Below are 26150 nucleotides of genomic sequence, written 5' to 3'. Positions count from 1 at the left end.
TAAGAGACGCAAGAGCACACCTCACCGACACGTTTCGGCCACTGCGCTATTGTGCAGCCTCCTCGACGGACAAACTTCGTGGTCCGAAATAACCTCAGATGGACAACTTTTAGCCGAGGACATTGTAATGCATAAGTAAACAGACAATGGCCTAAAATATTCTATGACCCTCTTACACAGCACCAAGGATAGTTACTCAGGACTCAAGAAAGGTGTAATATCATACTCCCTATGCTTCCCTAATTGTTGACGTAGGACAAAACACAAGCGCGTTGGACCAGAACAGCCATTGTCATGGCCTGGCCCACAAAAGGAAATCAGGCGATCAGTCATCACATCAGGAAAAATGTTGCGCTCTCGCTGCGGGGGAAAAGCGGTATGACAGGTATGGAGGGAGCTGAAAAGGAAAAAAAACGCTGACTCCTTAGACCCTCATATGATAACCGTTCTACAAGCGATCACAGACACCAGAAAATCACTGGAGACGCAAACAGCAGTGGTAGCCAGCGGAGGGAGAATTCTAAGAGCTGTGCACTGAAAATTGACAGGCCGCGCCAAGGAAGCTGAGGACAAAATTAAGACAATGCTGCCCCAAGTGGCAGACCTTACAAAACAATATATGAAGTTGAAAAAAAGGAATACAACATCTAACAAACAGACTAGAAAATGCAGAAGGAAGGTCAAGACTCCACAATGTGAGGCTGGTGGAGGTTCCAGAAAAAGCCAGAGGGCACAATATTGAACTGTTTGTGGAAGACTGGCTGACAAACAATATTCTGAATGGCAAACCAACGAAATTCTTCTCGGTTGAATGAGCACACAGAATTCCAACCCACATGTCGCAGCCTGGGGCCCCCCATGCCGATAATCGCTAGATTAATTAACTTTAGAGATAGGGACGTAATGGTGAAGAAACATGGCCCGCAGTTTGTGGAGAGCACCGAAGTCCACATATATCCGGACTACATGACCATTGTTCAGAAGCAAAGATGGGCATTTGAACTAGTTAAAAAAGCACTACGTCAAATAGGCCTAAAATATTCGCTTATTTATCCAGCTAAACTATGGGTAGAACTGGAAAGGAAGACCCACTTTTTCCAAACTGCACAAGAAGCATGGACCTGGATGGAGCACCATGGAATATGGTTCGCTTAACCACCGAAAAGAAAACCATACGGTAAATGGGTGCCCGCAACTTCTGGCGGTCAACTCCAAGGGGTAGAGAAACACCTCAACACCCACCAAACAACAAATGAAAAAGACGCAAGACCAAACTGTCAAGAAACTGAAACAACACATGGACGTCGTAGAGTGAAACAGCTGGAGAACGCTAGCCTTTGAGAGCGGCAGGAGCAATACGAACCACACAGAAAGTGGACAAGATTCTGAAGAAGAGCAACTACCAAGGGTGACTCCCATGACATCTGAACACTTGGGGTGAGATGCAGAAAGGAGGTTCAAGGTTGGAATAGAATAAAGAAAGCCTAGGGTGCAGTCTTCGACTTGGGGAACTGCTCCATCACAGAGGTAATTAACTGTAAAATGCATGAAAAGTGGAAGACTCCATACATGACATGATGCCCATGGGTGAAAGCCATGCCCTGGCGACAACTGGGCACATTGTTTATTAAGGTTGGGGACTGGGGCGAACACATACCATAGGTTTCGGTGGTGGTTAGTTGAGTAATCACTGTGTGGGAAGGTAAGGAGGTGGGCAAGTTCTATATCTTTTTTGTTTACCAGGATACACAGACAAAGTACATTGGGGGGCCCACCTGGCTCACACTGTGGGGCCCACACTAATGAGAATGCACAGGATATACCCACCATGACACGCTTGCAACACATGACGATATTAACTTGGAACGTCAGTGGCCTGGGAAATAAGATTAAGAGGATTTTGGTCCAAAGAGGGCTAAGTAGACAAAAAACAGACGTAGTGTTTCTACAAGAAACCCATCTCATAGGTCAGCAACACAGTAGCACGAGCCGAGGTAGATACAGGCTGGAAAGCTGGGCACAATACACTTCAGGTTCAAGAAGAGTCACAATTTTGATAAAGCAGTCCCTCACCTTCCATGAGAAATATACCTGGGTAGACACACAGGGGAGATGCACGGCCATAAGAGGGGAATTAGAGGTAGAAAATATTCTGCTGGTGGATTTGTACGCTCCACCAGAGCTCCAAAATTATACACTTAGAAAGTTGAATGAGATATAACTGGATGACCCCCCCCCCCCAGGCATTGGTAATGGTAGGCGGGGACTTCAATCTGGGGACCAGAAGATGGCTAGAAGGGTTCACATATACATTGGGATTACGGGATACACTTGCACCCTACTGAGATAAGATACTCATTCTATTCAAGAGCCCACTCAATGCACTCCCGTCTAGACTATTTCTTCACAACCGAGGAATCATTAGAGAGATTTACTGAGGTGCAAAACTTAGCTAGGGGATTAAGTGATCACTCTCCCCTCCTAATAACACTAAATCTCCTGACCCACAGGCCCAAACTAACCTGTAGAATGGCGACTCATAATAAACAGGAGGTGAATGCCTCCAAAAGGCCTCTAAAAAATACTTTTCTGAAAATAATAATATAGTGCAGAGCACAGTGACATTGTGGGAGGCATATGAGTCCACAATCAGAGGAGTGATAATTTCAGGGGAAATACAGGACAGACAAAGCAGGCGTGCAACCTTAGTCAAACTAGAGGAAGAGAAAATGCACCTAGAGGAGATACATGTAAAAATGGTTGATCAGAATAGCAAAACGGTAGTAGAACTGAAGAGGACTGAGTAGCCAAGAATGAAGCGAAAACGTCTTACCTAGCAATCAAAAAAGACTATATGAAGGACGAAACAAAATAGGCAAATTGTTGGCCTGGTTGGGAAGGAGAGAGAAAGATGGAAAGACAATCCAAGAGCGAGTACAGCCTTCAGGGAGTAAGACCCGGATAAGTGAGAAAATGGCAGAGACATTTGCCACATACTTGGAAAACTTTTATGACTCTCACATATGACGTAGAGGTCCGGGCTTTCATTCACGATTGTCCAATAGTGATACTCAACAAGGATCAAAGAATGGCTCTTACAAAGATTTCACGATAGAGGAGTTTGGGACCACCTTGGGACAGATGAAATCGTGGAAAACTCCTGGCCCTAATGGATTCCCAGTCGAACTATTGAGATGGCTAAGTAAACACACAATTGCCCCACTACATGCAGCTCTAGTGGAAGCATGCAAGACAGGTACATTATCGGATGACATGCGCACCACAGTGATGATAATGATCCCAAAGGCAGGGAAACCATGGGATCAATGGGACTTCTACAGGCCCATTTCCCTGATAAATGCAGACATTAAAATACTATCGAAAGTACTGGCAAATAGATAAAATAAAAAAATTGCCAATTTGGTACATGTGGACCAGAATATATTCAATTTGGGTCGTTCTGCTAGGCTGAATCTTTGGTGTCTACACAACAGCCTAGCCTTATCTCGAGACTCGCCGTAGGGGAAAATAATGGTTTTGTTGGATGCGAATAAAGCGTTCGACTCAGTGGAATGGATAAACCTTTTTGGGATATTGGAAGGGATGGGATTCGGGCCCAAATACCCTCTGGTGGGTAAGACTACTATATGACTGCCCAGTAGCCAGGGTGAAGGTCAGTGGATACACCTCACTGGCATTTAGCATTCCAAGGGGCACCAGGCAGGGTTGCCCACTTTCTCTGGTGCTGTTTGCATTGGCAATTGAAGCATTGGCAGCCTGGATAAGAGTTGATACTCAAGTGTGGCGCTGGCTGGGCGGTGAGGGGGAGAGGGTCTGTATCTCGGGATACTCCGATGATATTTTGCTGTACTTAACCATCACAACGCACACACTAAACAAGCTCCAACATATATTTAATACATTTGGGACACTTTCGGGCTTTGCTATAAATTGGGACAAATAATTGTTGTTCCCACTGGACAACAGTCCGACAGATACCCAACTTCCACTGCCACACCAAATAGAGTGAACCAATTTTAAATATTTGGGTGTCTGGATTATTCACTCCCTGGAAGATTATTATTGGGCTAATCTGGCACCACTACTGCAGCACCTTAAACAAGAGGTAGGATACTGGCAATCGCTGCCACTTTCCTTGCTAGGGAAGGCTGCAATGTTTGAAGATGATAGCGCTCTCCAAACTGTAATATCTACAACAGAATACACCATACAGAGTACTGGAGAAGTTCTTCACTAAGGTAGATAATCTGACATGAAACTTGATATTGGTGGGAGGTTAGCCACGGATTTCTCTGAAAACACTACAAAGATCCAGATACGAAAGTGGTATAGCACTACCGAATGTAAGAAAGTAATCTGAAGCGGCACAGGTGAGCGTGGTGAATGAATGGGCATACATGAAGGGGAACCTTCTGACATTTTGAAGGAACAGAGCAGGAATGGGGACAAATAGTTATCTCCATGCACTGTAAGGAGGCTGTCCCCCCTACACACCCACTTTCCCGGTGACACTCAGGGTGATAGAAAGCTGGAGGAAACTCATGAAAGAAATGGGCTGGCACAGCAGACTAACTTAGAGGACCCCACTATGGGAGGGAGCTAGACTAAAAAAGTTTTCTTCACTGCGGGTATTTAGGGGATGGAACACCATAGAATTATCCACATTGGTGAATGTGTGGGATGTTAATGGGGTGGTCTCCTTCTCACACCTGTGGAAAAAAAATGCCAGATGTCTAACACCCAATGGCTTAAATATGGGCAACTATCTCACGCCCTTAAAAAGAGTATCCTGCCGGTTGAGGAGACTTCGGAAGATTCCCCAATAGAGATCAGATTGCTAGATGGGAGAGTTGAGACAAAACTAGTATCCCACACATATGGCACGGTAATGCAAACTATGCAAAGCCCACTGCAAAAACTGCAGGACAGTTGGGCATTAGATGTAGGGGACCTGGATGAAGACGACTTGAGGGAAGCCTTAGCATTTCCAATGCAAATGGCTATAAAAGCAAGCTTCTTTGATCCAGCTCAAAATACTACACAGAATATACTATACACCCACCCTACTATATAAACTAGGTCAAATGCCAGATGAGAGCTGTAGAAAACACTGCGGCCTAACAGGCTCCTTTATTCATGACCCTCGCATACAATCATTCCAATGAAGAGTGGAAAAATCATTAGTTAGAGCAGTAGGTATGCCCTTAACTCTGACATCAAAACTGGAATTGTTAAGCATATGGGAAAATTCAGATCAAACACGCTATCAAAGACTACTTATTGATTTGGGCTGTAGGGTCAGTACCTATGCACCGTAATTGGGAGACGAGAATGCAGTATTGCAGAATTATTGAAAAAGATGTACACAAAGGCAGTGATTGTATGAAAAAATATCTGAAAACTATGTGGGGTGTAGGACTTGGAAATGAACATGGAAGTGGACGATTGAAGGACAGGCTTATTTAATATATGAACTGTGTACAAGCAGGCAAACACAAGAATTGCATAACTCATATGGAGGAATAACTCAGCTACACTATTGGTTGGTTAATCTGGGCGGGAGGGACCTTGAAGATACAGAAAGTGTGACAGGATGTTATCAGTTTAATTTTTACAGTTATGGAAATGTTGGGAATTACAGAATGACACGGAATGTATCACTGTAAGAGATGACAAATGTAATAAAAATATATTGCAAAACAAATCATAAATCTGTACTAACATGAGGACATTAAACCTTTGCGTATAATTTTGTATTTTTCTTTAAGAATGTGTCCCTTATCTGTATTTTGATGCTGCTCCTAATAGTTTAACGCTCATTCTCCACTGTTAGTATTTTTTTCCCAAACAACATTGTCATGCATAAAACACTGTTTACTAACTGATGCCTCAGACAAATTATATTTACAGTTCTACAATAGAGTAGCAAATCATTTTTTCAAAGTATTGACTTAATTTGAAAGTAAAAAATCACCAATTATGCTTTCATGCCTGTGGCATGTTTTAGCATACAACCAGGAACCAATTTTCTTACGCATTATAAGCATAATTTACACACTTTACTGCAGCCGTTTTGGATCAATTATGTTTAGCAGTTTAATCACATTTTGTTCTTAAACTCCTTTCTGAAAGCTTCCTCGGTTTAACTATTAGAATGCCTTTATTCATGAAACAGAAACAGTTTTAGCTCAAACGGAAAAAAACGTAAGCGCTGTGGGTGGTGCCACCCAAAGGCAGACTTTGTTTGAAACCTAACTAGTCACCATTTTTCTTTGTCTTTTTTTTTTATATTTCTTTATTGACATTTTACAAGTCGTTACACCAGGGAACAAAGCAGCGGCATAAAAGAACTGCCATGCTAGCATATAAAACAGCAAGAGTCACTGTGCTGTAGGCTTAAGGCATAAGGCAATATGAAAAGACTCCTACAACGGATGTTACAGTAGATTTCTTCTTGTGCACTTTCAGCCTCCATTCAGGGGAGGTGGGTAAAATCGCGATATTCCCCCGTATAATGGACTCGTCCACACCACTGCATGCCAATATCATACGTCCATCCTGCAACAACGGCCTACGAAGTAGACAACCTAAAACAAGTGTAAACTATCTGGTACCTAGGGGCGGCTGTGGGGTCCCAGGGGGACTGTCTATGTGGCACCAAGGAGAAAAGATGCAAAGGGAGGAAGCGTCGGGGGAGGGGGGGCATCCCATTATGACTAAATGTGGGATGTCATGCTCCTCTCAGTCCGTCGTCAATGCTATCATGAGTGCTGTTGCACCCCGCCTGCGTAGGGGAGGGGTAATTGGTGCAATTCAGCGTCTGGGATCTCCAAAGCTGACTGATCAATAGACATCCTGATGGATCAGCAAACGGGAGCAGGGCAGGATGTATCGGTAATCATGTTGAGGCATCCAATTTGTCCTGCAATTTAAGTACATATGTGTAACACCGAATGCCGGCACATCCCTTCCCCAGTATTTGAGAGTCAGTGCTGTAAGGTCAGCCTTTGCCAATCTCAAGACAACTCAAAGCCAACAATCGATCAAGGGTGGTTGCACCGCCTTCCATGATATATTAGGCCCTTTATAAGAACCATGACCAGTCTAGTCTCCTTTTTGTTGATCTTTTCATTCAGATCTTAAGATGGAACTAACGAGGTGAAGCCTTTACACACAAAGTATAAATCTGTGTTCAACTGACAAAGTGGTGCAATAATAGTGCAACAGAGTGTGACATATTCCACAGCATAATTTGCCTTCTTAATTCAGTCAACCCTTCTGCATAACTTGGTCCTCCATTGCTGCATAATTAGAGAGGCCCTGAGAGTAGTCTACTTACTGAACCTACATATCTTGTATCTCTTCTATTATATTATCTCTGTGTATACTTTCCAGTAATTGGAATCCTCTCCTTCTTTCGCTTTTTAGCTCAAGAATAAAAATCTGTTTTTTTGATGACGGGTTCCTTGTATGCAGCCTCACATTAATAGATCAGTTTGTACCATTGCTTCAGCATAGATCCTACCATTGCACTATTTGTGACTGCTTAAATTCTTCTACTATTGTCTAACAAATTTAATGTCACAAGAGAGCACCATTGTGAGTAGGGGGACTTTGTATATTGCAATAAAATGTTCCTAGCTCACGGAGCACGACCACATTCTTCATGTTTTGCACCTTTGTAAAAGTATAATCAAAACAAACCATGATGCTCTATCCTGTACTTAACCCATCAACTGACACACATGAACTTTATTCTATCCTTGTTGCCTCTCCTACTTTCCCGTTTCCTTCATTGTTTGTAAACAGTGGGTGGAGAACCTTATTTTTTGCCGTCAAGTCTTGCACTGAACCAGTGGTTCTTCACCCAGCTCTTCACAGCTCCACAATTTCCGTTAAAAGGGCCCAGCCCTTGTTAATATTTCTTGCCCAGGTGTGTTCGTGATGAGCTAACAAATATGAGTACTTCCTTGTGCCTTCATCTGGCTATTAAAAAGACAGTTACAGAGGGTTTGACAAAGTAGCTATTCTTTGACCCTAAAATGGTCTGACCCCACCATGTAATTTGCGGCTTGATGCTGTTACGCTGACCCTAAGGAATACGAAAAAGTGATGGGTGGATTGCCTTAGTTAATCTTTGCCACTGGTAAAATCTCAGGCTTCATCGTAGTCCTTTGTCATGCACATCATGGCACCTCAACCAGGAACCAGCAATTTGCATCTCAGCCTGAGTTGTACTCCCATAGGAACAGTCCCACCTGAAGCGTCAGGCAATGTCCACCGTGAACGAGAACAAAGACAACTGCAGACGGGTTAGGCCTTGTCAGTGAGGTACAGCTTGAGTGTTGTGGTACATTGAACATGGAACCAGAGTCCGTATACACCCGTTGTATTTAGGGAGTTGCACTGAGAAATGCAAAACAGTGAAGTGTGGAATTCTTGAATTAATAAGAGGCACTGCCAGCCCAAGTGCCCTCTGAACAGGTACACAAGCAACACCACAGCGGCTTCGGTCTAATTGGGCCTCGTTAGTCCTGCTTGTGTCATATGGCACAGTGCGTACTGGACCCATATCTTGAGATTTCCTTTGCACTTAAGATGTTGCATAGAGGAAAACAAACCAGTGAAAAAATGATGGGTGGACTGCTTGAATCAATATCATCCACTGGTAATTGCTCAGACCACATTGCTTGTGTGCCTGTTCAGAGGCTTGGCAGTTCGGGCAGGACTATTCTTATCAGAGCAGGCACAAGGCTGATTTGCAGTGTCTTGTTCTTGTCTGAGATGACATGGTGGACAAAAAAAAAACGATGGAGTGGAATGTGGTTTGAGGTAATAACAGTGGCTGAGATCAATTTGAGCACTCCGGTCATCACTTTTTTCTTTTCCACTGTGTTACCAAAGACACGTCTTTTGGTAAAAGCAAATACTTATTGCTGTACACGAAAGGGTATATAGTAGATAATCTTGCCTTTTTGGGTTGCAGCCTACAGGGCAGAAGAGCTGTCTGGTTTGCTAAAGACATCTTGGGGACTATCTGAAAGTTTAGGAATGGATTCTTCTTATTGGTTACTATCGGCTTTGTGGTTTGCAACTCACACTTTCTGGCATTCCATTTGCTGGCTTTCTTTACTTTAGGCTCACCAGGCTCAGTTTGTCCCTCCTGTTGCCTAAATTGTGTCTTCTGTACCCTTCTGCGAGCTCACTTTCTATTAACAGGCCTTTAAATCTTATGCTTATCTCGTCACATTTGCTCTCCATTCAGAGACCAAGGTCAAATGTCAGGTGCTATCTTCCAAGGGCGTGTGTTTACCTTTCTTTCTTCGACTTCAAAGTAAGAGGATTTATTTGACAATCCTACTGGATTTTGGAGGTAGGCAAACGTTTTTTTTTTCTAGCACATTACAACATTTAAATGAACTGTGTAAGTATTTCAAACTATATCAGAATTATGAATGCACAAATGAAACACATTTTTTGTTATTTCTGAAGTGTGTTGGAAACAAATACTTTAATATGATCAAAACGAATCATTAACCTAGGTGATGAAATGTCTGCACATTTTCGTCTGTGCACTGTACAGGGAGTGCAGAATTATTAGGCAAATGAGTATTTTGCCCACATCATCCTCTTTATGCATGTTGTCTTACTCCAAGCTGTAGAGGCTCGAAAGCCTACTACCAATTAAGCATATTAGGTGATGTGCATCTCTGTAATGAGAAGGGGTGTGGTCTAATGACATCAACACCCTATATCAGGTGTGCATAATTATTAGGCAACTTCCTTTCCTTTGGCAAAATGGGTCAAAAGAAGGACTTGACAGGCTGAGAAAAGTCAAAAATAGTGAGATATCTTGCAGAGGGATGCAGCACTCTTAAAATTGCAAAGCTTCTGAAGCGTGATCATCGAACAATCAAGCGTTTCATTCAAAATAGTCAACAGGGTCGCAAGAAGCGTGTGGAAAAATTAAGGCGCAAATTAACTGCCCATGAACTGAGAAAAGTCAAGCGTGCAGCTGCCACGATGCCACTTGCCACCAGTTTGGCCATATTTCAGAGCTGCAACATCACTGGAGTGCCCAAAAGCACAAGGTGTGCAATACTCAGAGACATGGCCAAGGTAAGAAAGGCTGAAAGACGACCACCACTGAACAAGACACACAAGCTGAAACGTCAAGACTGGGCCAAGAAATATCTCAAGACTGATTTTTCTAAGGTTTTATGGACTGATGAAATGAGAGTGAGTCTTGATGGGCCAGATGGATGGGCCCGTGGCTGGATTGGTAAAGGGCAGAGAGCTCATGTCCGACTCAGACGCCAGCAAGGTGGAGGTGGAGTACTGGTTTGGGCTGGTATCGTCAAAGATGAGCTTGTGGGGCCTTTTCGGGTTGAGGATGGAGTCAAGCTCAACTCCCAGTCCTACTGCCAGTTCCTGGAAGACACCTTCTTCAAGCAGTGGTACAGGAAGAAGTCTGCATCCTTCAAGAAAAACATGATTTTCATACAGGACAATGCTCCATCACACGCGTCCAAGTACTCCACAGCGTGGCTGGCAAGAAAGGGTATAAAAGAAGGAAATCTAATGACATGGCCTCCTTGTTCACCTGATCTGAACCCCATTGAGAACCTGTGGTCCATCATCAAATGTGAGATTTACAAGGAGGGGAAACAGTACACCTCTCTGAACAGTGTCTGGGAGGCTGTGGTTGCTGCTGCACGCAATGCTGATGGTGAACAGATCAAAACACTGACAGAATCCATGGATGGCAGGCTTTTGAGTGTCCTTGCAAAGAAAGGTGGCTATATTGGTCACTGATTTGTTTTTGTTTTGTTTTTGAATGTCAGAAATGTATATTTGTGAATGTTGAGATGTTATATTGGTTTCACTGGTAATAATAAATAATTGAAATGGGTATATATTTTTTTTTGTTAAGTTGCCTAATAATTATGCACAGTAATAGTCACCTGCACACACAGATATCCCCCTAACATAGCTAAAACTAAAAACAAACTAAAAACTACTTCCAAAAATTTCAGCTTTGATATTAATGAGTTTTTTGGGTTCATTGAGAACATGGTTGTTGTTCAATAATAAAATTAATCCTCAAAAATACAACTTGCCTAATAATTCTGCACTCCCTGTATAGTTTTACTAATAAAACTGTATGTCTGTGCAAATGTAAGGATCATTTCAGTTGAAAATTTGTTGTCTGTAATGGCAGTCTGCTACCATACCATGAATACTCGACTCTACGCCACCATACCACAAATACTCCACTCTACTCTGCACCCCTCCACACCACTGCATTCTACCCTGGACCACGCAACTTTACACTACTCCAAACCGATTCAATCTGCACCACCGTACCACACTCCCGTACGCCAAAACACTCTGCCACTCTACTGTAGACCACTACACTCTTTGCAGCTGCACTCTACACTACTTCAATCTAAGCCACACCAATCTACTCTGCACTACTCCACTCTGTGCCACTGTACTCTATGCCACTCTGCAACACTGCACTCTACGCCTCTGCACTCTGCCAATACCCTCCATACCATAGCATTTTACTCTTTAACACTTAACTTTATTCCCCTACTCTTTATGCCAATCCAATGTATGCCGCTCTGATCAACTCTGCACCACTGCAGTCTGTGCCACTGCACTCTACACCACTCTACACCATTACACTCTTTGCCACTGCGCAGCTGCACTCTACTCTGCACCACACCACTTTACGCCACTCGGAAACGATCTACTCTACTCCACTGCACTCTGCACTACTCTACTTGTAACCACTGCACTTTACACCAGTGCACTCTACACAACTCTTGACTAGATCAGTGCACTCTACTCTGCATCACTGTACTCTACACAACTGCTCTCTACGGCACTCCACTCTACACAACTGCACTCTGACAATCTACTCTCCAACACTGCACTCTCTACCACTCTACTCTGCACTACTCCACTCCACTACAGTTTACAGCACTATAATGTACTCCACTCTGTGCTACTGTACTCTATGCCTCTCAAATGTTCTCTGCATTCTCAACTCTACTTTGCACCGCTACCCTCTGCATCGCTCAATTCCATGCCACTCCACTCTGCACCACGCTACGCCACGCTGCTGTACACCACTGAACTCTACGCCACTCTGCTCTACATCACTCCACTCTGCGCCCCTCCACGCCACTCCACTCTACTATGCACCACTCTTATCTATGCCACTGCTTTCTATGAAGCTGCATTGTACACCACTGAATTCAATGCCACTATACTCTGCCACATTCTACGCCAATTCTCTCTTCACCAGTCCACTGTACTCTATGCCACTCCAGTGTATGCCACTCTCTGCCACTCCATTCTACAACACTCTACTCCAGTCTTCGCCATTCCACTCTGATCCAACACAGCACTCTCCTCTATGCCGCTAACTTTTAGCCATGCTGAAAAGCAGTCATGCTGATGAACAACTGGCTAAAACCTATAGCTCTTGCATAGGAAAGACAAATTGGCTTTGCCAGTGCTTGTTTGACTTCAATTCACCCTCTCACCAAAAAGTGTATTTATTTACAAGAAATCTTGTGCCGTTATTGTTTTTCTGTTTTGTTTTGTCAATGCTATTGTTCACTTCAATTTTTAGGGTTGAGCCTGCGAATGCATGTGCTTACGCATGCGAGACGCTGTTGTTTTCAGTAAAGGGCTTGAAGCCCACCTGTTACTCACCATTTGTTGGTTTGCGTGGCACTCTTCTTTACAGCATTGTAATTCGTCAAGGCATGTCTGGCATCACTTTCGTTTCTCTGTGTGGAGCAGGGATGAAGCACTAACTGATTTCAACCTACTTAGTGCCCATCCGCTGCTCCCAACGTGATTGAGGTACTGGTTTGTTCTATCTTCCAGTGCGCTGCAAACAGAAGGCTTGTGACTGGCAAAAACATGCCCGGCAGGACAAACAAAATTGCAAAGTTTTTTTTTTTTTTTTAAAGCTAACTTTATTTTAATTTGTTAAGTCATCTTATCTCAATTTCCACTCGTGTTTTTTTTGTTCTGTTTTTGCTCGTGGGCGCTGTTGTCAAAAGATGACAAATGTGCAAGACCTATTGCATTGCAAATGCTTGTATTTCGTGAAGGCTCTGCAGTTCTCCTCCGGCATCCCTGTCAAGCCCTGCCATACATGTTCCAAACTGCCCCCTCCCCGTGGACTCTGCAACCTCTGAACACCAGTATCCATGCAATCTTTTCCTTCCACACCAACTGTCCCTCTCTTAACACTCTTCCCCACCCCATCCTCCTTCAATCCTGAGCCCTCCTCAGATTGCCCCCATTTGCACTTCTCTGGTTATCCAGACTGGGAAAAGCCACATCTTTTAAGTAGATCTAACTTCACTTCTGTCGGTCGAAATGATCTATAAAATCTTGCATTGCTTCCTCACAGAAGAGATGCCCAAAGATGATTAAACTTTTCTCCTTAAGAATAATTATACAAAACATTTAGCATGTGTGGTATCGTACCATAGTACGTCGTGGGGTTTTGTATGTTAAGATTCCTGAGCGGGATTCTGTGGATGGGGGCACAATAAATTAGATTTTTTCTTTCCTTCTGACTCCTGTGTATTCAGTACACCACAGTGAGCTCTCCCGCCTGCCTGCCACCCTGCTCGCTAGGTATATGCTGGAAATACGTTTGATGCTTAAAACTTCAAAACCGTGTTATTTCTAACATGAGTAACCTTATGATTGTATTAAGTATCACCTAAGAAAACAGACTTAAATCTTTAAAATAATTTCCCCAGCACCCAGTCTACGTGCACTGGAAGCAATGGCTTCTTTTGAGGCATTCGAGGTCAGTAAGATCAGACGAATGAACACAAAGTGGTATCATCATCAGAACCTAAGTGCCTTGTCGCCGTCTCCCACCCTGATGCCTCCACTGCCTAGGAGCTCTGTGGGTCAGACCAGCTCCACATACCCTCTGGAAATACGATCTATCGTTGTGCAGTGTTGCCACTAGATGGCACACACTGCCCCTTAATGCATGGGCTTGTGCAGCTTTGTTGCTGCTGCATGTCCCATTGTTTGTGGTAATTTATTTTCAGTCATTTAACATATTTTCTACATATTTTCATCGAATTCAGTAAAAAGCTTAAGCACTGAATATAATGAGATCTCTTTGCAACATGTCCAGCTGCAGTGCATATGTCTCATGCTAACAACATCAGTACTAGGAATCTTTTCTTGGCTTCCCATTAGTACAGCACAAGAGACAGTAAAGTGCATTGGCGCAGTTTAAATAACTGTGTTTTCTCATGTGGCTGCTTGGATACTTTTATCATATGTCATACATCCTCATATTTTAGCTACAATAATAAGAAACACAGGATAGACAGCCTTTGCACATCTGTCAGGTAGACACATTAAGCAAGTTTTCTTTAGCGCAAAGCAGGGTTAAATGTCCGCTGGTGTAAATCACTGCTGTCTTAATCTTACGGAGTATAGTGTGTGAAGAACGCACTCCCTGTCCCACAACATCAAGTCACTTCTGCCATTTTTAAGCACTTTAAATTGTGTGTTCTTTTTCCCCAGTTTTCCATTTTTAGGTGGAGCACGCAAGCGCTTTCACTTGTAAGTGTTGTGGGCTTTTAACCACGCCCACCGCACACCCATCATTATCACTCGTTCGTGGGCATGCCGTTCAAAAGTCCTTTGTCATCATTGGTTAATGCTTTATATTTGTCCCTCCTTGGGGCGGTTTTGTTACCTCCTTGGACACTGACCCTGTTACATGGATAATTGCTCTTTTGCTGATATATTTAACTGTGAGCAAACTTATTTTTCCTTTTGGGTCTCTTCTTCGCGCTCATGCTCATGGCGGCCGTGGCGCTTTGAAACGGCTCGCTTTACTCTTCATTTTCAATTTATTTGGCAAGAAAAGTCCAGTTAGGAATTTACAACGCCAATAGCTCTAATTCGAGCAAACGCGAGACCCATTAAATTGCAAATGCTTGTTTCCTACTTTTGTCAGTCCCTCCCTTCAACATGCTGCATCTTATATGACCTTTTATGTAAAGTCGACTTTTTTTAAGTAGCTTAATAAAGGATTGGTACATGTACGGGATGCCTGTCTTTTAAGTGCTTCATAACTAGAGTGCCCAAACAAAAAGACGTCCAGCAAATTGGGGAAAACATTACAGTGAGGGAAATAATGAACAGTTTTTCGAACCCCAATGTATCTGAATTTTCATAGACTAAATCAAAAGCATAAAAATTGTGCCTGGATGTGTTTTTGTGTTTTATAAAGCAGTGGATGTGGGACATTTGAATGGTCAAAAAGCATTTTATTCATGATAATGGACTGGAATTGACAAGGGAGCAGAGGTTTTAAATCTGTACTCTCACTCAGTGTCTGTATGTTCATAACCCCTGCACTATGAAGAAAAAGGTATAAGACAGATTGTCTCTTTTAAAGTTTGTTGTTGATGTTTTGGCTGAGTGTTTGGGAAGTAGCACAGTAAAATATTGGGGCATATTGTTTAGTTGGTAACACTCCAGCAGTATCTTCAAAATTCTGCTGGTTTTCAACTTCTTCCTTCACATCAACGTGTAAACAAGCACATAGTGTGAGTAGGTCCCTTTCCAAGCACGATTTAACTTCCTCTCTTACTGTTTGAGTACAAGCATTTCATTAGACACGGTTAGAATTTCCAAATCGAGGTCCCGTATGTGCCTAGTAGACCCATAGGAGTCGGTCATTCAGTAGTGTTTGCAAATAATTGCTGACTTCTTTTACAACTTAGATGAATTTTAGCCGTAATTATGAAGTAAATGATTATTCCCATTTATCAAGTTCTTCTGAGCCGTATAGGATCAACCACCCTCCAAATTCTCAAATTCACGAACTGTTGAAAATTTACCAATAATTGGCATCTGTATATTTGAGTCATGGGACGTTTATTGTCACATAGGAGAAGTGAGTTGTCAACCAAATGCAGAAAATACACTGCGTGTTTATCCCTTGCATTACTGTTCTCAAAACCAGGTTGCCTGTTACCCTGGTTCTTTTCTCCTTGATACCCTCCTTCCATCTGAGCCCCGCAGCCACTCTACCTGCTTCCTGCTTCCTTTCCACCACCACATCCCGTCTTGTGCCCCTGGTTTAGTTTCAAGCCCAGTCCCTTCTTTGTTGCTGAGCCCACACCCCATGGCCGTTGCTTTCATTCAACCCTCCCTCCCGCCACACTGGCTTGCACTATATCCTGCAGCCCCGCTGCCACCTCCTCCGTTACACAGCATCTCCAAGTATCTCATTCTCCTGATGTTTTTCTTCTCGCCTCCCTAACGTGCTTCAGTCCCTCCCAAACCATGCCTCACCTCACTCTCGTCAACTCCCTCTCCTATTCTTCCCCGCTTACCTCAGATACCCACACGCGTCACCTTCTCCCTGAATTGTACTCATAGCCTTTGTACAGTGCTCGAGTGCTTTGTACATAGGTTTTCGCGTACAAGTCCACACGCGCGCACATACACGCACCCAATCCCCCTCCTAGCCCCCCCCCCCTTTGCGGGCGCCCAAATATACGTGCATACGTGCATGCTTGCGTCTCCTAGACTATTATCTTGTCTGTCAGTCGGTAAAAGGACAGAAAGTATTCCTCAGTCCTGGGCCACTTGAAGTCTCCGTATTCACTCTTTGTGCTGCGGCTCTGACAGGATCATGCCTCTTCATGCTTTTAATATTGATGGTGTTCAGTGCCGTCAGCCCCGTGTACTCTGCCGTTGCGTCCATGGTTTGGCCTGCAGGTGCACTGGGATGCATGTTAACGTGACTGCCTCAGTTACTTTTATAGTTCAGTAGCTTTTGGTGCCCTCAGGGCTGACGTCTTCAGTATTCTGGTGTAGTGACCTTGGTATCAGCTCCTCGGTTCCCAGCTGCTGGTTTCGGTAAGCAGTTCGGTGTTAGTTGCTGTGACCACAGCTGGAGTGTCCAGCAGGCAGCTTGCATCCTGAATTTTCAGTTAGAGGCTCCTGTTGTAGTTATGTTAGGAAAATGCTTTGATGTCATTATGGTTCGATGTACACGGAGTTCGTTTGTGGGGACTCACCCCACTAATCACAGAAACAAATTTTCCAGCCTTTAAAATCAGCTCCAGTGCTTCCTGGCCTGAAATCCGGTGTAGAAATATCAACGGAGCGGAATTCCGCGTGGGAATTGTCTTCCCAACTTGTAATGGGGGCCTTTGTGTAGACCTCCAGTTATGTGGCGCATGTCAGTCCTGTGCTCAAAAAAACATACCAGACCATCGTAGTGAAATGAGCAGGATGCCACATGGCAACTAGGCCAAGGTGGCAACCAACATTTCAGCAATCGCCATGCTGGGAGTTAGGATGTGTAATTAGTTTGGGCATGCTCAGTAATGCTTGGGCAGTCCATCACTCCTGCCCGGTATTAAACCTTGTGAACGCCATACCTCTCACATCCCCACATAAGAGCCTGTTTTTAGAAATAAAACATGTATTTCTTCCTCGCCACGTATGGTAAACGAAAAATGATCTTTCCAGACAGGGAGACCTTTCACCAGGTGAGACGCTACGGGGTGAGAGCAAACATGCTCCTTAGCTTCCCAGAATTCAGATGGAAAAGAAAGTGCCAATCAGGAAGGAGCCTTTAGAAATCACTGGAATGTGTAGTCATTAAATGTTCGTACTTTATATCACTACTTTTTGGTAGTTAATGAAGAACAGCTCTTGTGATAAAAATCCAATAAGGTTTAAGATAAAAGATGTAAGTACTCATAGTGATTCGCTTGCCACATGTTTGAGGTGAAGATGCACCCGACAAACAGTATTACAAGACCTCACCGGGAATGTTAAAAAAAATTTACAGTTCAAATTGTTTCAATCCATTTTACGGCTGTATTAAAAGTGTAGAAGTTATTTGATCTGAAGTAATGATGCCTTTTTCACACAGGTTGGCACCTCCTCCGTTGTCTATCCAGCTGCAATGTTCGCCCCTCAAGTGGCTGCCAGGGGAGTGCCAGTGGCAGAGTTTAATATGGAGACCACACCTGCCACCACCAGCTTCAGGTAACTATGCCTTTATGAAGATCACATAGTAGCAGAAGTTTATTTTACATTTTAGACCGATGGACTTTTAGTTCACACGTGGCAACTCAACAATTGCTTGACCAAGTTATTTATTCGATTTTGTTTTTTACAGCCCTGAAGTTTAGTCGTAATATTATGGCACACATCTTGAATCCGCAATTTAACTGGACTTGCTAATTTTATTATGAGGCCCGTCAAGTTATTTTGGGTGAAATATCAAAGTTTAGCTTTTTTATTGTTATTTTATTTAGAGATTAGATTAGAGGCTTCAGAAAATTTCCAGAAACGTTATGTGATCTCTTAAGTAGGCATTAACCGAAGCCATGGGATGAGCTGAGCCTCAACTATCTAGGGGACTGGAGTACTCTATCCTACAGTGATGGTACAATCCAGTTCAGTGCACCAAGGCCACACTGGGGTCCCTTCTGAAAATCGGAAGAGCTAGGTCCTTGCTGGGGCAAGTGAGGGGTGAAGGAGGTGGTAAAGCAAAAACAACAAGTGATGGACGGAATGCTGAACATTGTCAAACACTCACCCCCAGTCATAGATCTGGGTTTAATCCATCGTTCTTTTGCTCACCACGCCACCCCAGTTTGGACCCAGCCATATGCAAATCAGTCTTGACCCTGTTCCTCATGGGAACAGTCCAGACCGAACTGCCAAGCCAGGTCCTCACTGGACCGGAAACAAGCATCCTGGGACCGGTTTCGGGGTTTCACCCCTCATCAGCCAGGCTAGCTTGAATCCAGTGGCATGGGAAGCACGGGACCCACGTCTGGGCATACCCTTCCCACTTAGGGCGACAAAGCAAAAACAACAAGTGATGGACGGAATGCTGAACATTGTCAAACACTCACCCCCAGTCATAGATCTGGGTTTAATCCATCGTTCTTTTGCTCACCATGCCACCCCAGTTTGGACCCAGCCATATGCAAATCAGTCTTGACCCTGTTCCTCATGGGAACAGTCCAGACCGAACTGCCAAGCCAGGTCCTCACTGGACCGGAAACAAGCATCCTGGGACCGGTTTCGGGGTTTCACCCCTCATCAGCCAGGCTAGCTTGAATCCAGTGGCATGGGAAGCACGGGACCCACGTCTGGGCATACCCTTCCCACTTAGTCTTTTTGTGTTACTAATGTTGCCCTAAGTGGGAAGGGTATGCCCAGACGTGGGTCCCTTGCTCACTGTGCCACTGGAATCAAGCTAGCCTGGCTGAAGAAGGGTGATACCCTGAAACCGGTCCCAGGATGCTTGTTTCCGGTCCAGGGAGGACCTGGCCTGGCAGTTCGGGCTGGACTGTTCCCATGAGGAACAGGGTCAAGACTGATTTGCATATGGCTGGGTCCGAACTGGGGTGGCATGGTGAGCAAAAGAACGATGGATTAAACCCAGATCTGTGACTGGGGGTGAGTGTTTGCATTGTCAGCACTCCGTCCATCATCTTTTTGTGTTACTAATGTTGCCCTAAGTGGGAAGGGTATGCCCAGACGTGGGTCCCTTGCTCACTGTGCCACTGGAATCAAGCTAGCCTGGCTGAAGAAGGGTGATACCCTGAAACCGGTCCCAGGATGCTTGTTTCCGGTCCAGGGAGGACCTGGCCTGGCAGTTCGGGCTGGACTGTTCCCATGAGGAACAGGGTCAAGACTGATTTGCATATGGCTGGGTCCGAACTGGGGTGGCATGGTGAGCAAAAGAACGATGGATTAAACCCAGATCTGTGACTGGGGGTGAGTGTTTGCATTGTCAGCACTCCGTCCATCATCTTTTTGTGTTACTAGTGAAGGAGGTGGTGTCATGGCCAGAACCAGTGCAGCAAGAGCCTGATGCTGTCTCATTTCAGGTGAGACAAGTGGGTGAACTGATGCAGAGCTGCTCATCAGGCGGGATAAACTCAATGGGCACGACAGCCCAGTCCCCAATAAGTGACTTAAAAAACGTAGCTTCCAGTTCAGCATGACAGCTGTAAGGAGGTCCCCTTCGATTTCTATCAATTGTGGTCAGCAGCAGAAATGCCGTAATTTGAAAATTCTGTGTATACCTGATTGATTCTCCTTTGAAATGTCTTCAATGGGTTACTGGAAGAATTGTGCAAAATTGCATCATTTCCTCGAGGAAAAGTTTGCAGGATTCCATAAAAAAAATACAGGAGTCACAGATCCAGCATTTTGTAGGATTTTTTTAAAGCAAAAAATGTATTCTCATTTTTGGCTACGAGAACACTTTTTGCACTAAAAAACTGGCACAAAATCGTGACATGATCAACTGATCAACAGCCACCCTCGTTCTATTCTTTTGTACTGTTCCTGTGCTCACGCAGTAGAACTGCGTGATTTGACACAATAGCTTAATTTCAAGCTTTTCGTGCAACAAGCCGAAAAAGGAAGGCCAGAAAGTACACACGATTATGCCAACATAAACTGATATTTGCATAGTCCTAGTTATTGGCTCATACTCGCAGCAGTGGCATATCCATCAATTCCATGCAGTACACTAAGAGGCCGCCAGACTTCAAACCTGCCTGGGTATGAGATAAAACAAGAACAAACACTACATAAGTGACCTACTGAGCCCATGATAACAGCTGGTACAAAAACAAACCTCTGTCTGAGAGCTCTCTTATAACTACCCCGTCATAAAGCTCCACCTAGGTGTGGCATCACTGTGATTTCAAAGGATAGTATGGATAATGTCCTTAATGTAATTCAAGATTAGGTGTTCTTCATCCAATAGAAACTGTGGAGTGGCATGGTGGACCTTTGATGATAAGTTACTGTGATGAAGAAAGGGTCTTTGAAGTAGAAAATTCTTCAGAAAACTCCAACGGCAACCAAAAAACTGCATATTGTTTTGACTAGTGCATCTTGAAATCAAAGTAGTGAAAAAACACCCACAAAATTTAAAAAGGCGGTCTCTCTGCAACAATATTCACATGAGAGGGATATTGATGGTAGTGAAAGGCAACAACCCTTATACACATTTTGTTCTACTTGTCCATCTCACCTTGTTGCTTATAAGAAATGGTTGGTACAGCTGCCAGATACAGCCTTCACCGTCTTCTATAAGATGTCTTCATCAACTAGATTTCCTTACAGTCATTGAAGATATTATGCATACCATGGTATTTAAGGACATAATTTTAGTAAAGGGGCACTGGATGTCAGATTGATTAAGGCTAATCGATGAGTACACTCCAATAATGAAGAGTTAGTAGATTCTCCACTGCCTTTTTCTGTTCTATGCACGTAAAGCTTCTTCAATGAGCGATTTCTTAAATTTGAGGGCCTGATGAGACGCTCACTGTACTACACGATGCCTGAATCATCAAAGGAGTGCAGTATTTTCTCCAGCCAGGTTGCAACCAGTCCTGCCAAGTCTTGAAAGAAAAAAGGAGGTAGATCTCCACATGAAGCTAGAAGGAAAATAAACCCCGAGTGGATTATGCAGATCACATGCAACTGAAATAACTAATGGTTTAGTTGAATATCCTAGCATAGGCACCAAATCACATCACGTTATTTGATACCTGGAGATGCCACAAAAGAACTCATTCTCTATAACGCCCTCAATACGGAGATACTGGCTAAGTGTTAAAACTTTATATTTAAATATTTGTTTTTTAGGCGGAGGGAGGTAATGGACAAGGCAGAGAGAAGGCACACAACTTGCCATGCTTTCCAGTTGACGCACCGTCGCTTAGGAAACCAAAACTTAAACATGCTCAACAACAGACATTCAGTAATGCACTCATACATTTACAATTTCTAACGGCTTAAGTTACTTATTTAAATGTTACGCCTCTTTCAAACAAGCATTGGCAAACCCAATACGTTTCAGCTCTAAAAGGCTGACCTATTGGCTTTGCCATCGCTTTTTTAAAGGTGCACACAAATGTCAAGTGGCATGTTCATATATGTCTGGTAATCTTGCAGTGATTTTCAGCTAAAGAAAATGCATACCAAGTTGACCATTTTTCGAGTTACCAATCTAACATAAAAAACAGCCAAGAAAGAAAGGTAAATCAATATGTAAAAAAAGAAAAGGTGAAAACAAGCACCTGTGAATAGAAAAAAAGGAAGCGCGGGTCTGGCAGTTCCTTGCAGCTGCTGCACCCTCATAAATAAATAATTTCAAAAACATCTAGCGTGGACAATTAGCATAGGGAAGCAGGGGATGAGGTAATGTAAAAGGAGCTGGTTGGGTGGGAGAGAGCAGGGAAACACATGCTCGCCAGTGGAGTACTGAATCCAATTTTATAAACAGAGGTCCTCAGCTATGTATTGAAAGGATATAAATAATCCATTCAGAGCACTGCGATTCCCCCTGGGCAACATAAGTACAAGAAGGGGGAGTAAAGTCGCTGAACTGGGATCAGACAACTTGGATAGACAACAAAGCCATCCAATCATGATAATGGGGTGCACTCTAAATATGTTATTCGTTGCAAATCATAGGTCTTTGCAACAGACAGCTTAAGCTGTCTATAGTCAACACCTAAAAGGAACGTATTCTCTGAGCTTAGGGCACTGAAAGTAGACACATAATCCCCCCCACCCCAAAAAAAAGGGAAACAGACATATTCCCTTAAATGGCTTTTTTCATGCTATTGCTAGAATCTGCGGGAAACGTTAAGGTTCATGATGAAGAGAGAGGCACATTCTGCGTGTACATTCCCAGCAATGGGAATGATTGCTCTTTTGCCGGCCTGTTTGCCATCATTAAAGATTCTGGTCAATGGCAAGTGATGCTAGGTGCCGATGTCACCTTCGTATTGGAACCCATGCTAGATAAATGGTAAATTAAAAACACCAGCATAAGACCGCAATCTCAGCAGTGTGTCCTTAAGTGAAGCATAACAAGTGGTCTCTTATAAATAGCTAGTCCACACACCCACGAGAAACGTCACCATTTTTCGTTCACTTATATAAACAAGAAAATAGATTACATTCTCCTGGGCTAATCACTTTAGGATACCATGCACCAGGTGTAGCAGGGGAGTACTACAGTATCAGATGATGTCATTTCCCTATACTTACCCAAGTGTGTCGGCACTTGATATGCTCAAATTTATGTTTGAACTCCATCGGTTTTCACATTATGGGAAGTGAGCAAATCAGTCATATGTGGTTAATGCATTGGTTTTGCATCAGCACCGAAGACGTGGATGGAAGACCCTAGCACAGCACTACTTTCGAAAGTAAAATCACTTGAACCTCAGTATATATGGTGAAGCTCCGCTTGTACGAAAGGTTTTTACAAGCAGACCTGTGGTATGGATGATTAGGCATGAACCAGTTACCCACTTTCAGACCTCCACGCTCCTTCAGTCTAATGGGAACTTGGAGTTATTCTCTGCTCCTGCTAGACAGAAGCTCCCACCTTTGCTTTGGGGGTGTTGGTACCACCTATCCCTGCATACTTAGGCCTGAAAAGTTCTTTCTGCTGAGTGGTTTACCTCCCCTGTGACCCCCATATTATGCTTGCATAGGCTTGCTTAGCCTTATCCTTCTCTCCACTCTGCCGGCCTTCTTTCGATAAGTCCCCCTTCTAGCTCCACAGAAGTAGTTCCTTTCATGCAATATGGCTTTTAGAAGACACTTTACCATTGGAGAGCTCTTTTGTCTTCTTCTGCAGTCAGTAGACAGGTGAGCCTTTAGTAACTGAGTGCGTCAGATAACTTTCTGCTGTTTATTCTTTCCCTATCCAAACCAAAGTGTTGCTACTTTGGTTGGCTGATGGAAGGTGGATCTTTCTAGATCCATCTGCTTTTGCAGCTTCATCTCAAGGTTTGAAGTACTTAGGCAAGAAGGCTTGCCAGAATTCAGTCATTATGTTCCTTCAAATTTGCTGTGTATGGCGCCTGTTGCTTTCATAGTCTGGGCATGCACTATTAGTTTTGCACTGTTGGAGGATGTGAGGCCATCGTACTGGGCCAGCAGCATTGATTCCACTTTTTATGTTGCTCTTTTTCAGCTTCTGCCCGTCTTGGATCATGTGGACTGTGTTGCCAGAGGTGTTTCCCTGGTGTCCTCACTCTGAGGGTTGCTTGTTTGTCTTTTTCAGTCCTCACAGGGAGATTGCCATGAGGCTGTCCATCTCAAATGTGATGCTAGGTCTCTTTCGATCCTGCTGCTGAAATCCTGTAAGCAGTTTTTGCCAGGCAACCATTAAGATGGAGTTTCTTAAAGGCCCGCTGCTTATGTTAATTTATCTCTATTTCGCCTGCATCTCCTTTTTACAGTTATTTATTTTGTTTTTCCTAAATGGTTGCTTAGAGAAACGTGTTTTTTGCTACACATGAGCCACCTGCTATTAGTTCTTTGATCTTGGGTTGAATTCCTTCAGAGAGGTTTGGTTTGGCCAGCTTTGTACTGTTGGTACGTTGGTTATTCCTGGCTATTTTTGTAATCATACTTTTGGGGGTTATCTGAATTGCGTTGTTGAATTGCTGGGGGTCCACAGAAGCTCTGTAACGCTCATGAAGAGTTTTGAACTCTTATGCTGGAGGTGGGGTTGTGGATGTACCCTGGAGTTTTTGTTAACAATATGCATTGTGCCCAATGTGATCTCAGTACAGTGGTCTGGACAGTTTGAGATTCAATGGATTTCTGGAGGAGGCGTCTTTTAAAACTACCAGTACAGGGCACGCCAGGATGTGAATTAGTACTAATTGTGTCGTGTGACTGTGCCTATAGAAAAAAAAAACTCCAGTTGTGTCTCTTTTGCATTATGCTGCTCAGTGTGAAGTCCACAGTGAAGAAGAACTACCTTGCACAATCACGGAAGAAGGTCTTTTTGTATTTATCTCTCATAATGTACCACAGGTCATTGTTTGGGTGTAATAGCAGTGAGTGGCTGTACCTGATTTGCCATACCAAGTATCAGGCTTGTACAAAACAGGTGGGAAAAAGGGAAAATAATGTATCTATGTTTCAGGCAGTGCAACAGGCCATGCAAAGCTAGATTACACTGATCTTGGAAATCATCTGACTCAATTCAAAGCTTTTTATGTCTTATTTGTAATCTTTGAAGTAATGTATATTTTATGCTACGATGTGTTTGTTTTGTTCACATATGACAGAAACAAAATAACCTTATAATTTTGTTTCTTTTCAGTTTTCATTTCCAGGGTCCATGTGGGACAACCCTGTCCGAGGCACTTGCTCGCCATGAAAGTGAAATAATCTAAACGTGAAATGTGATCAACAATAAGCAACAGTAAAACTTAATTTCAAAATATGAAAAACTGCTGTGAATTTTATAATGGTTGATGGTATTGATGAAATTTCCCCTTCCACAAAAGCGCCACTAAGTTCGGGGATTTAACAAGGATCGCTAGAATTATATTGCTCGAAGGGGTCTCACTTGCATGGGAAAAATGACAAACTAAATTCAAAGATTGATTGTTTTTTTCAATCGGATGCGTCTCCCAGCATCAACGCACTTTTATTATTTGCTGCATAGAAAGTTGTTTTCGTCCTTCCGAAGTGATTCCTTATCTGACTTGTTTAAGCTTTGGTTTGGACCTCTCCAATAAGGTCACGACTGAAAGAATGGACAGTTTGTAAGGAAAACCTTCTAATTTTTTTTTTTTTTTTTAATCTATCTAATTTACCAGTAAAAATAAAATGTGGATATTATGTCACCTCTTAGGTTTCTGAGTATACATTCTTGTGCATTAACAGTGCTAATTTGTGCCTTATCATACAATTGTACAAAAGCAGTATTATAGTGTGCTCGTCTGACACCATGGCGCTGACACACTCGAGAATCCACTAAGGAAAGCTCCTGGGCCAACTTTCTAGCAGTTTGCAGCATCACTGGGTGCCTGGCCGACAGTCACTGCATCTGACAACTTAGACGTGCAGCGGACACCCAAGACACATCCTTAATCTGTTTAGCGGCCTTGTTGATGTAGGCAGGCTAGATACATGACCAAACCGGCTCACAAGGGTATAAGCTCTTCGACCACACAGATCTAGAAATTCTTCATGGTGCTGTAAGGGATTGCCTGAATTAATTA

At 43.4% G+C, this 26150-nt stretch overlaps 1 protein-coding gene across 2 annotated transcripts in view; it reads left to right on the top strand.

Moving 5' to 3' along the window:
• SIRT5 (sirtuin 5) overlaps positions 1–25772 on the top strand; it is a 126103-nt gene extending 100331 nt beyond the window's left edge. For both annotated transcript variants that reach the window (XM_069218120.1, XM_069218110.1), the window contains exons 8-9: positions 17993–18108; positions 25244–25772. In XM_069218120.1, coding sequence (XP_069074221.1) covers positions 17993–18108; positions 25244–25316 — 189 coding nt within the window. In that variant the 3' untranslated portion in view covers positions 25317–25772. The remainder of the gene's footprint in view (positions 1–17992; positions 18109–25243) is intronic.
• The last annotated feature ends 378 nt before the right edge of the window (positions 25773–26150 follow it).

Source organism: Pleurodeles waltl, chromosome 2_1 (genome assembly GCF_031143425.1).
Source record: "Pleurodeles waltl isolate 20211129_DDA chromosome 2_1, aPleWal1.hap1.20221129, whole genome shotgun sequence".
NCBI classification, from domain to species: Eukaryota; Metazoa; Chordata; class Amphibia; order Caudata; family Salamandridae; genus Pleurodeles; species Pleurodeles waltl.
The sequence above is the reverse complement of the archived record's forward strand: the minus strand, read 5'-3'. Positions and strand labels throughout refer to the sequence as shown.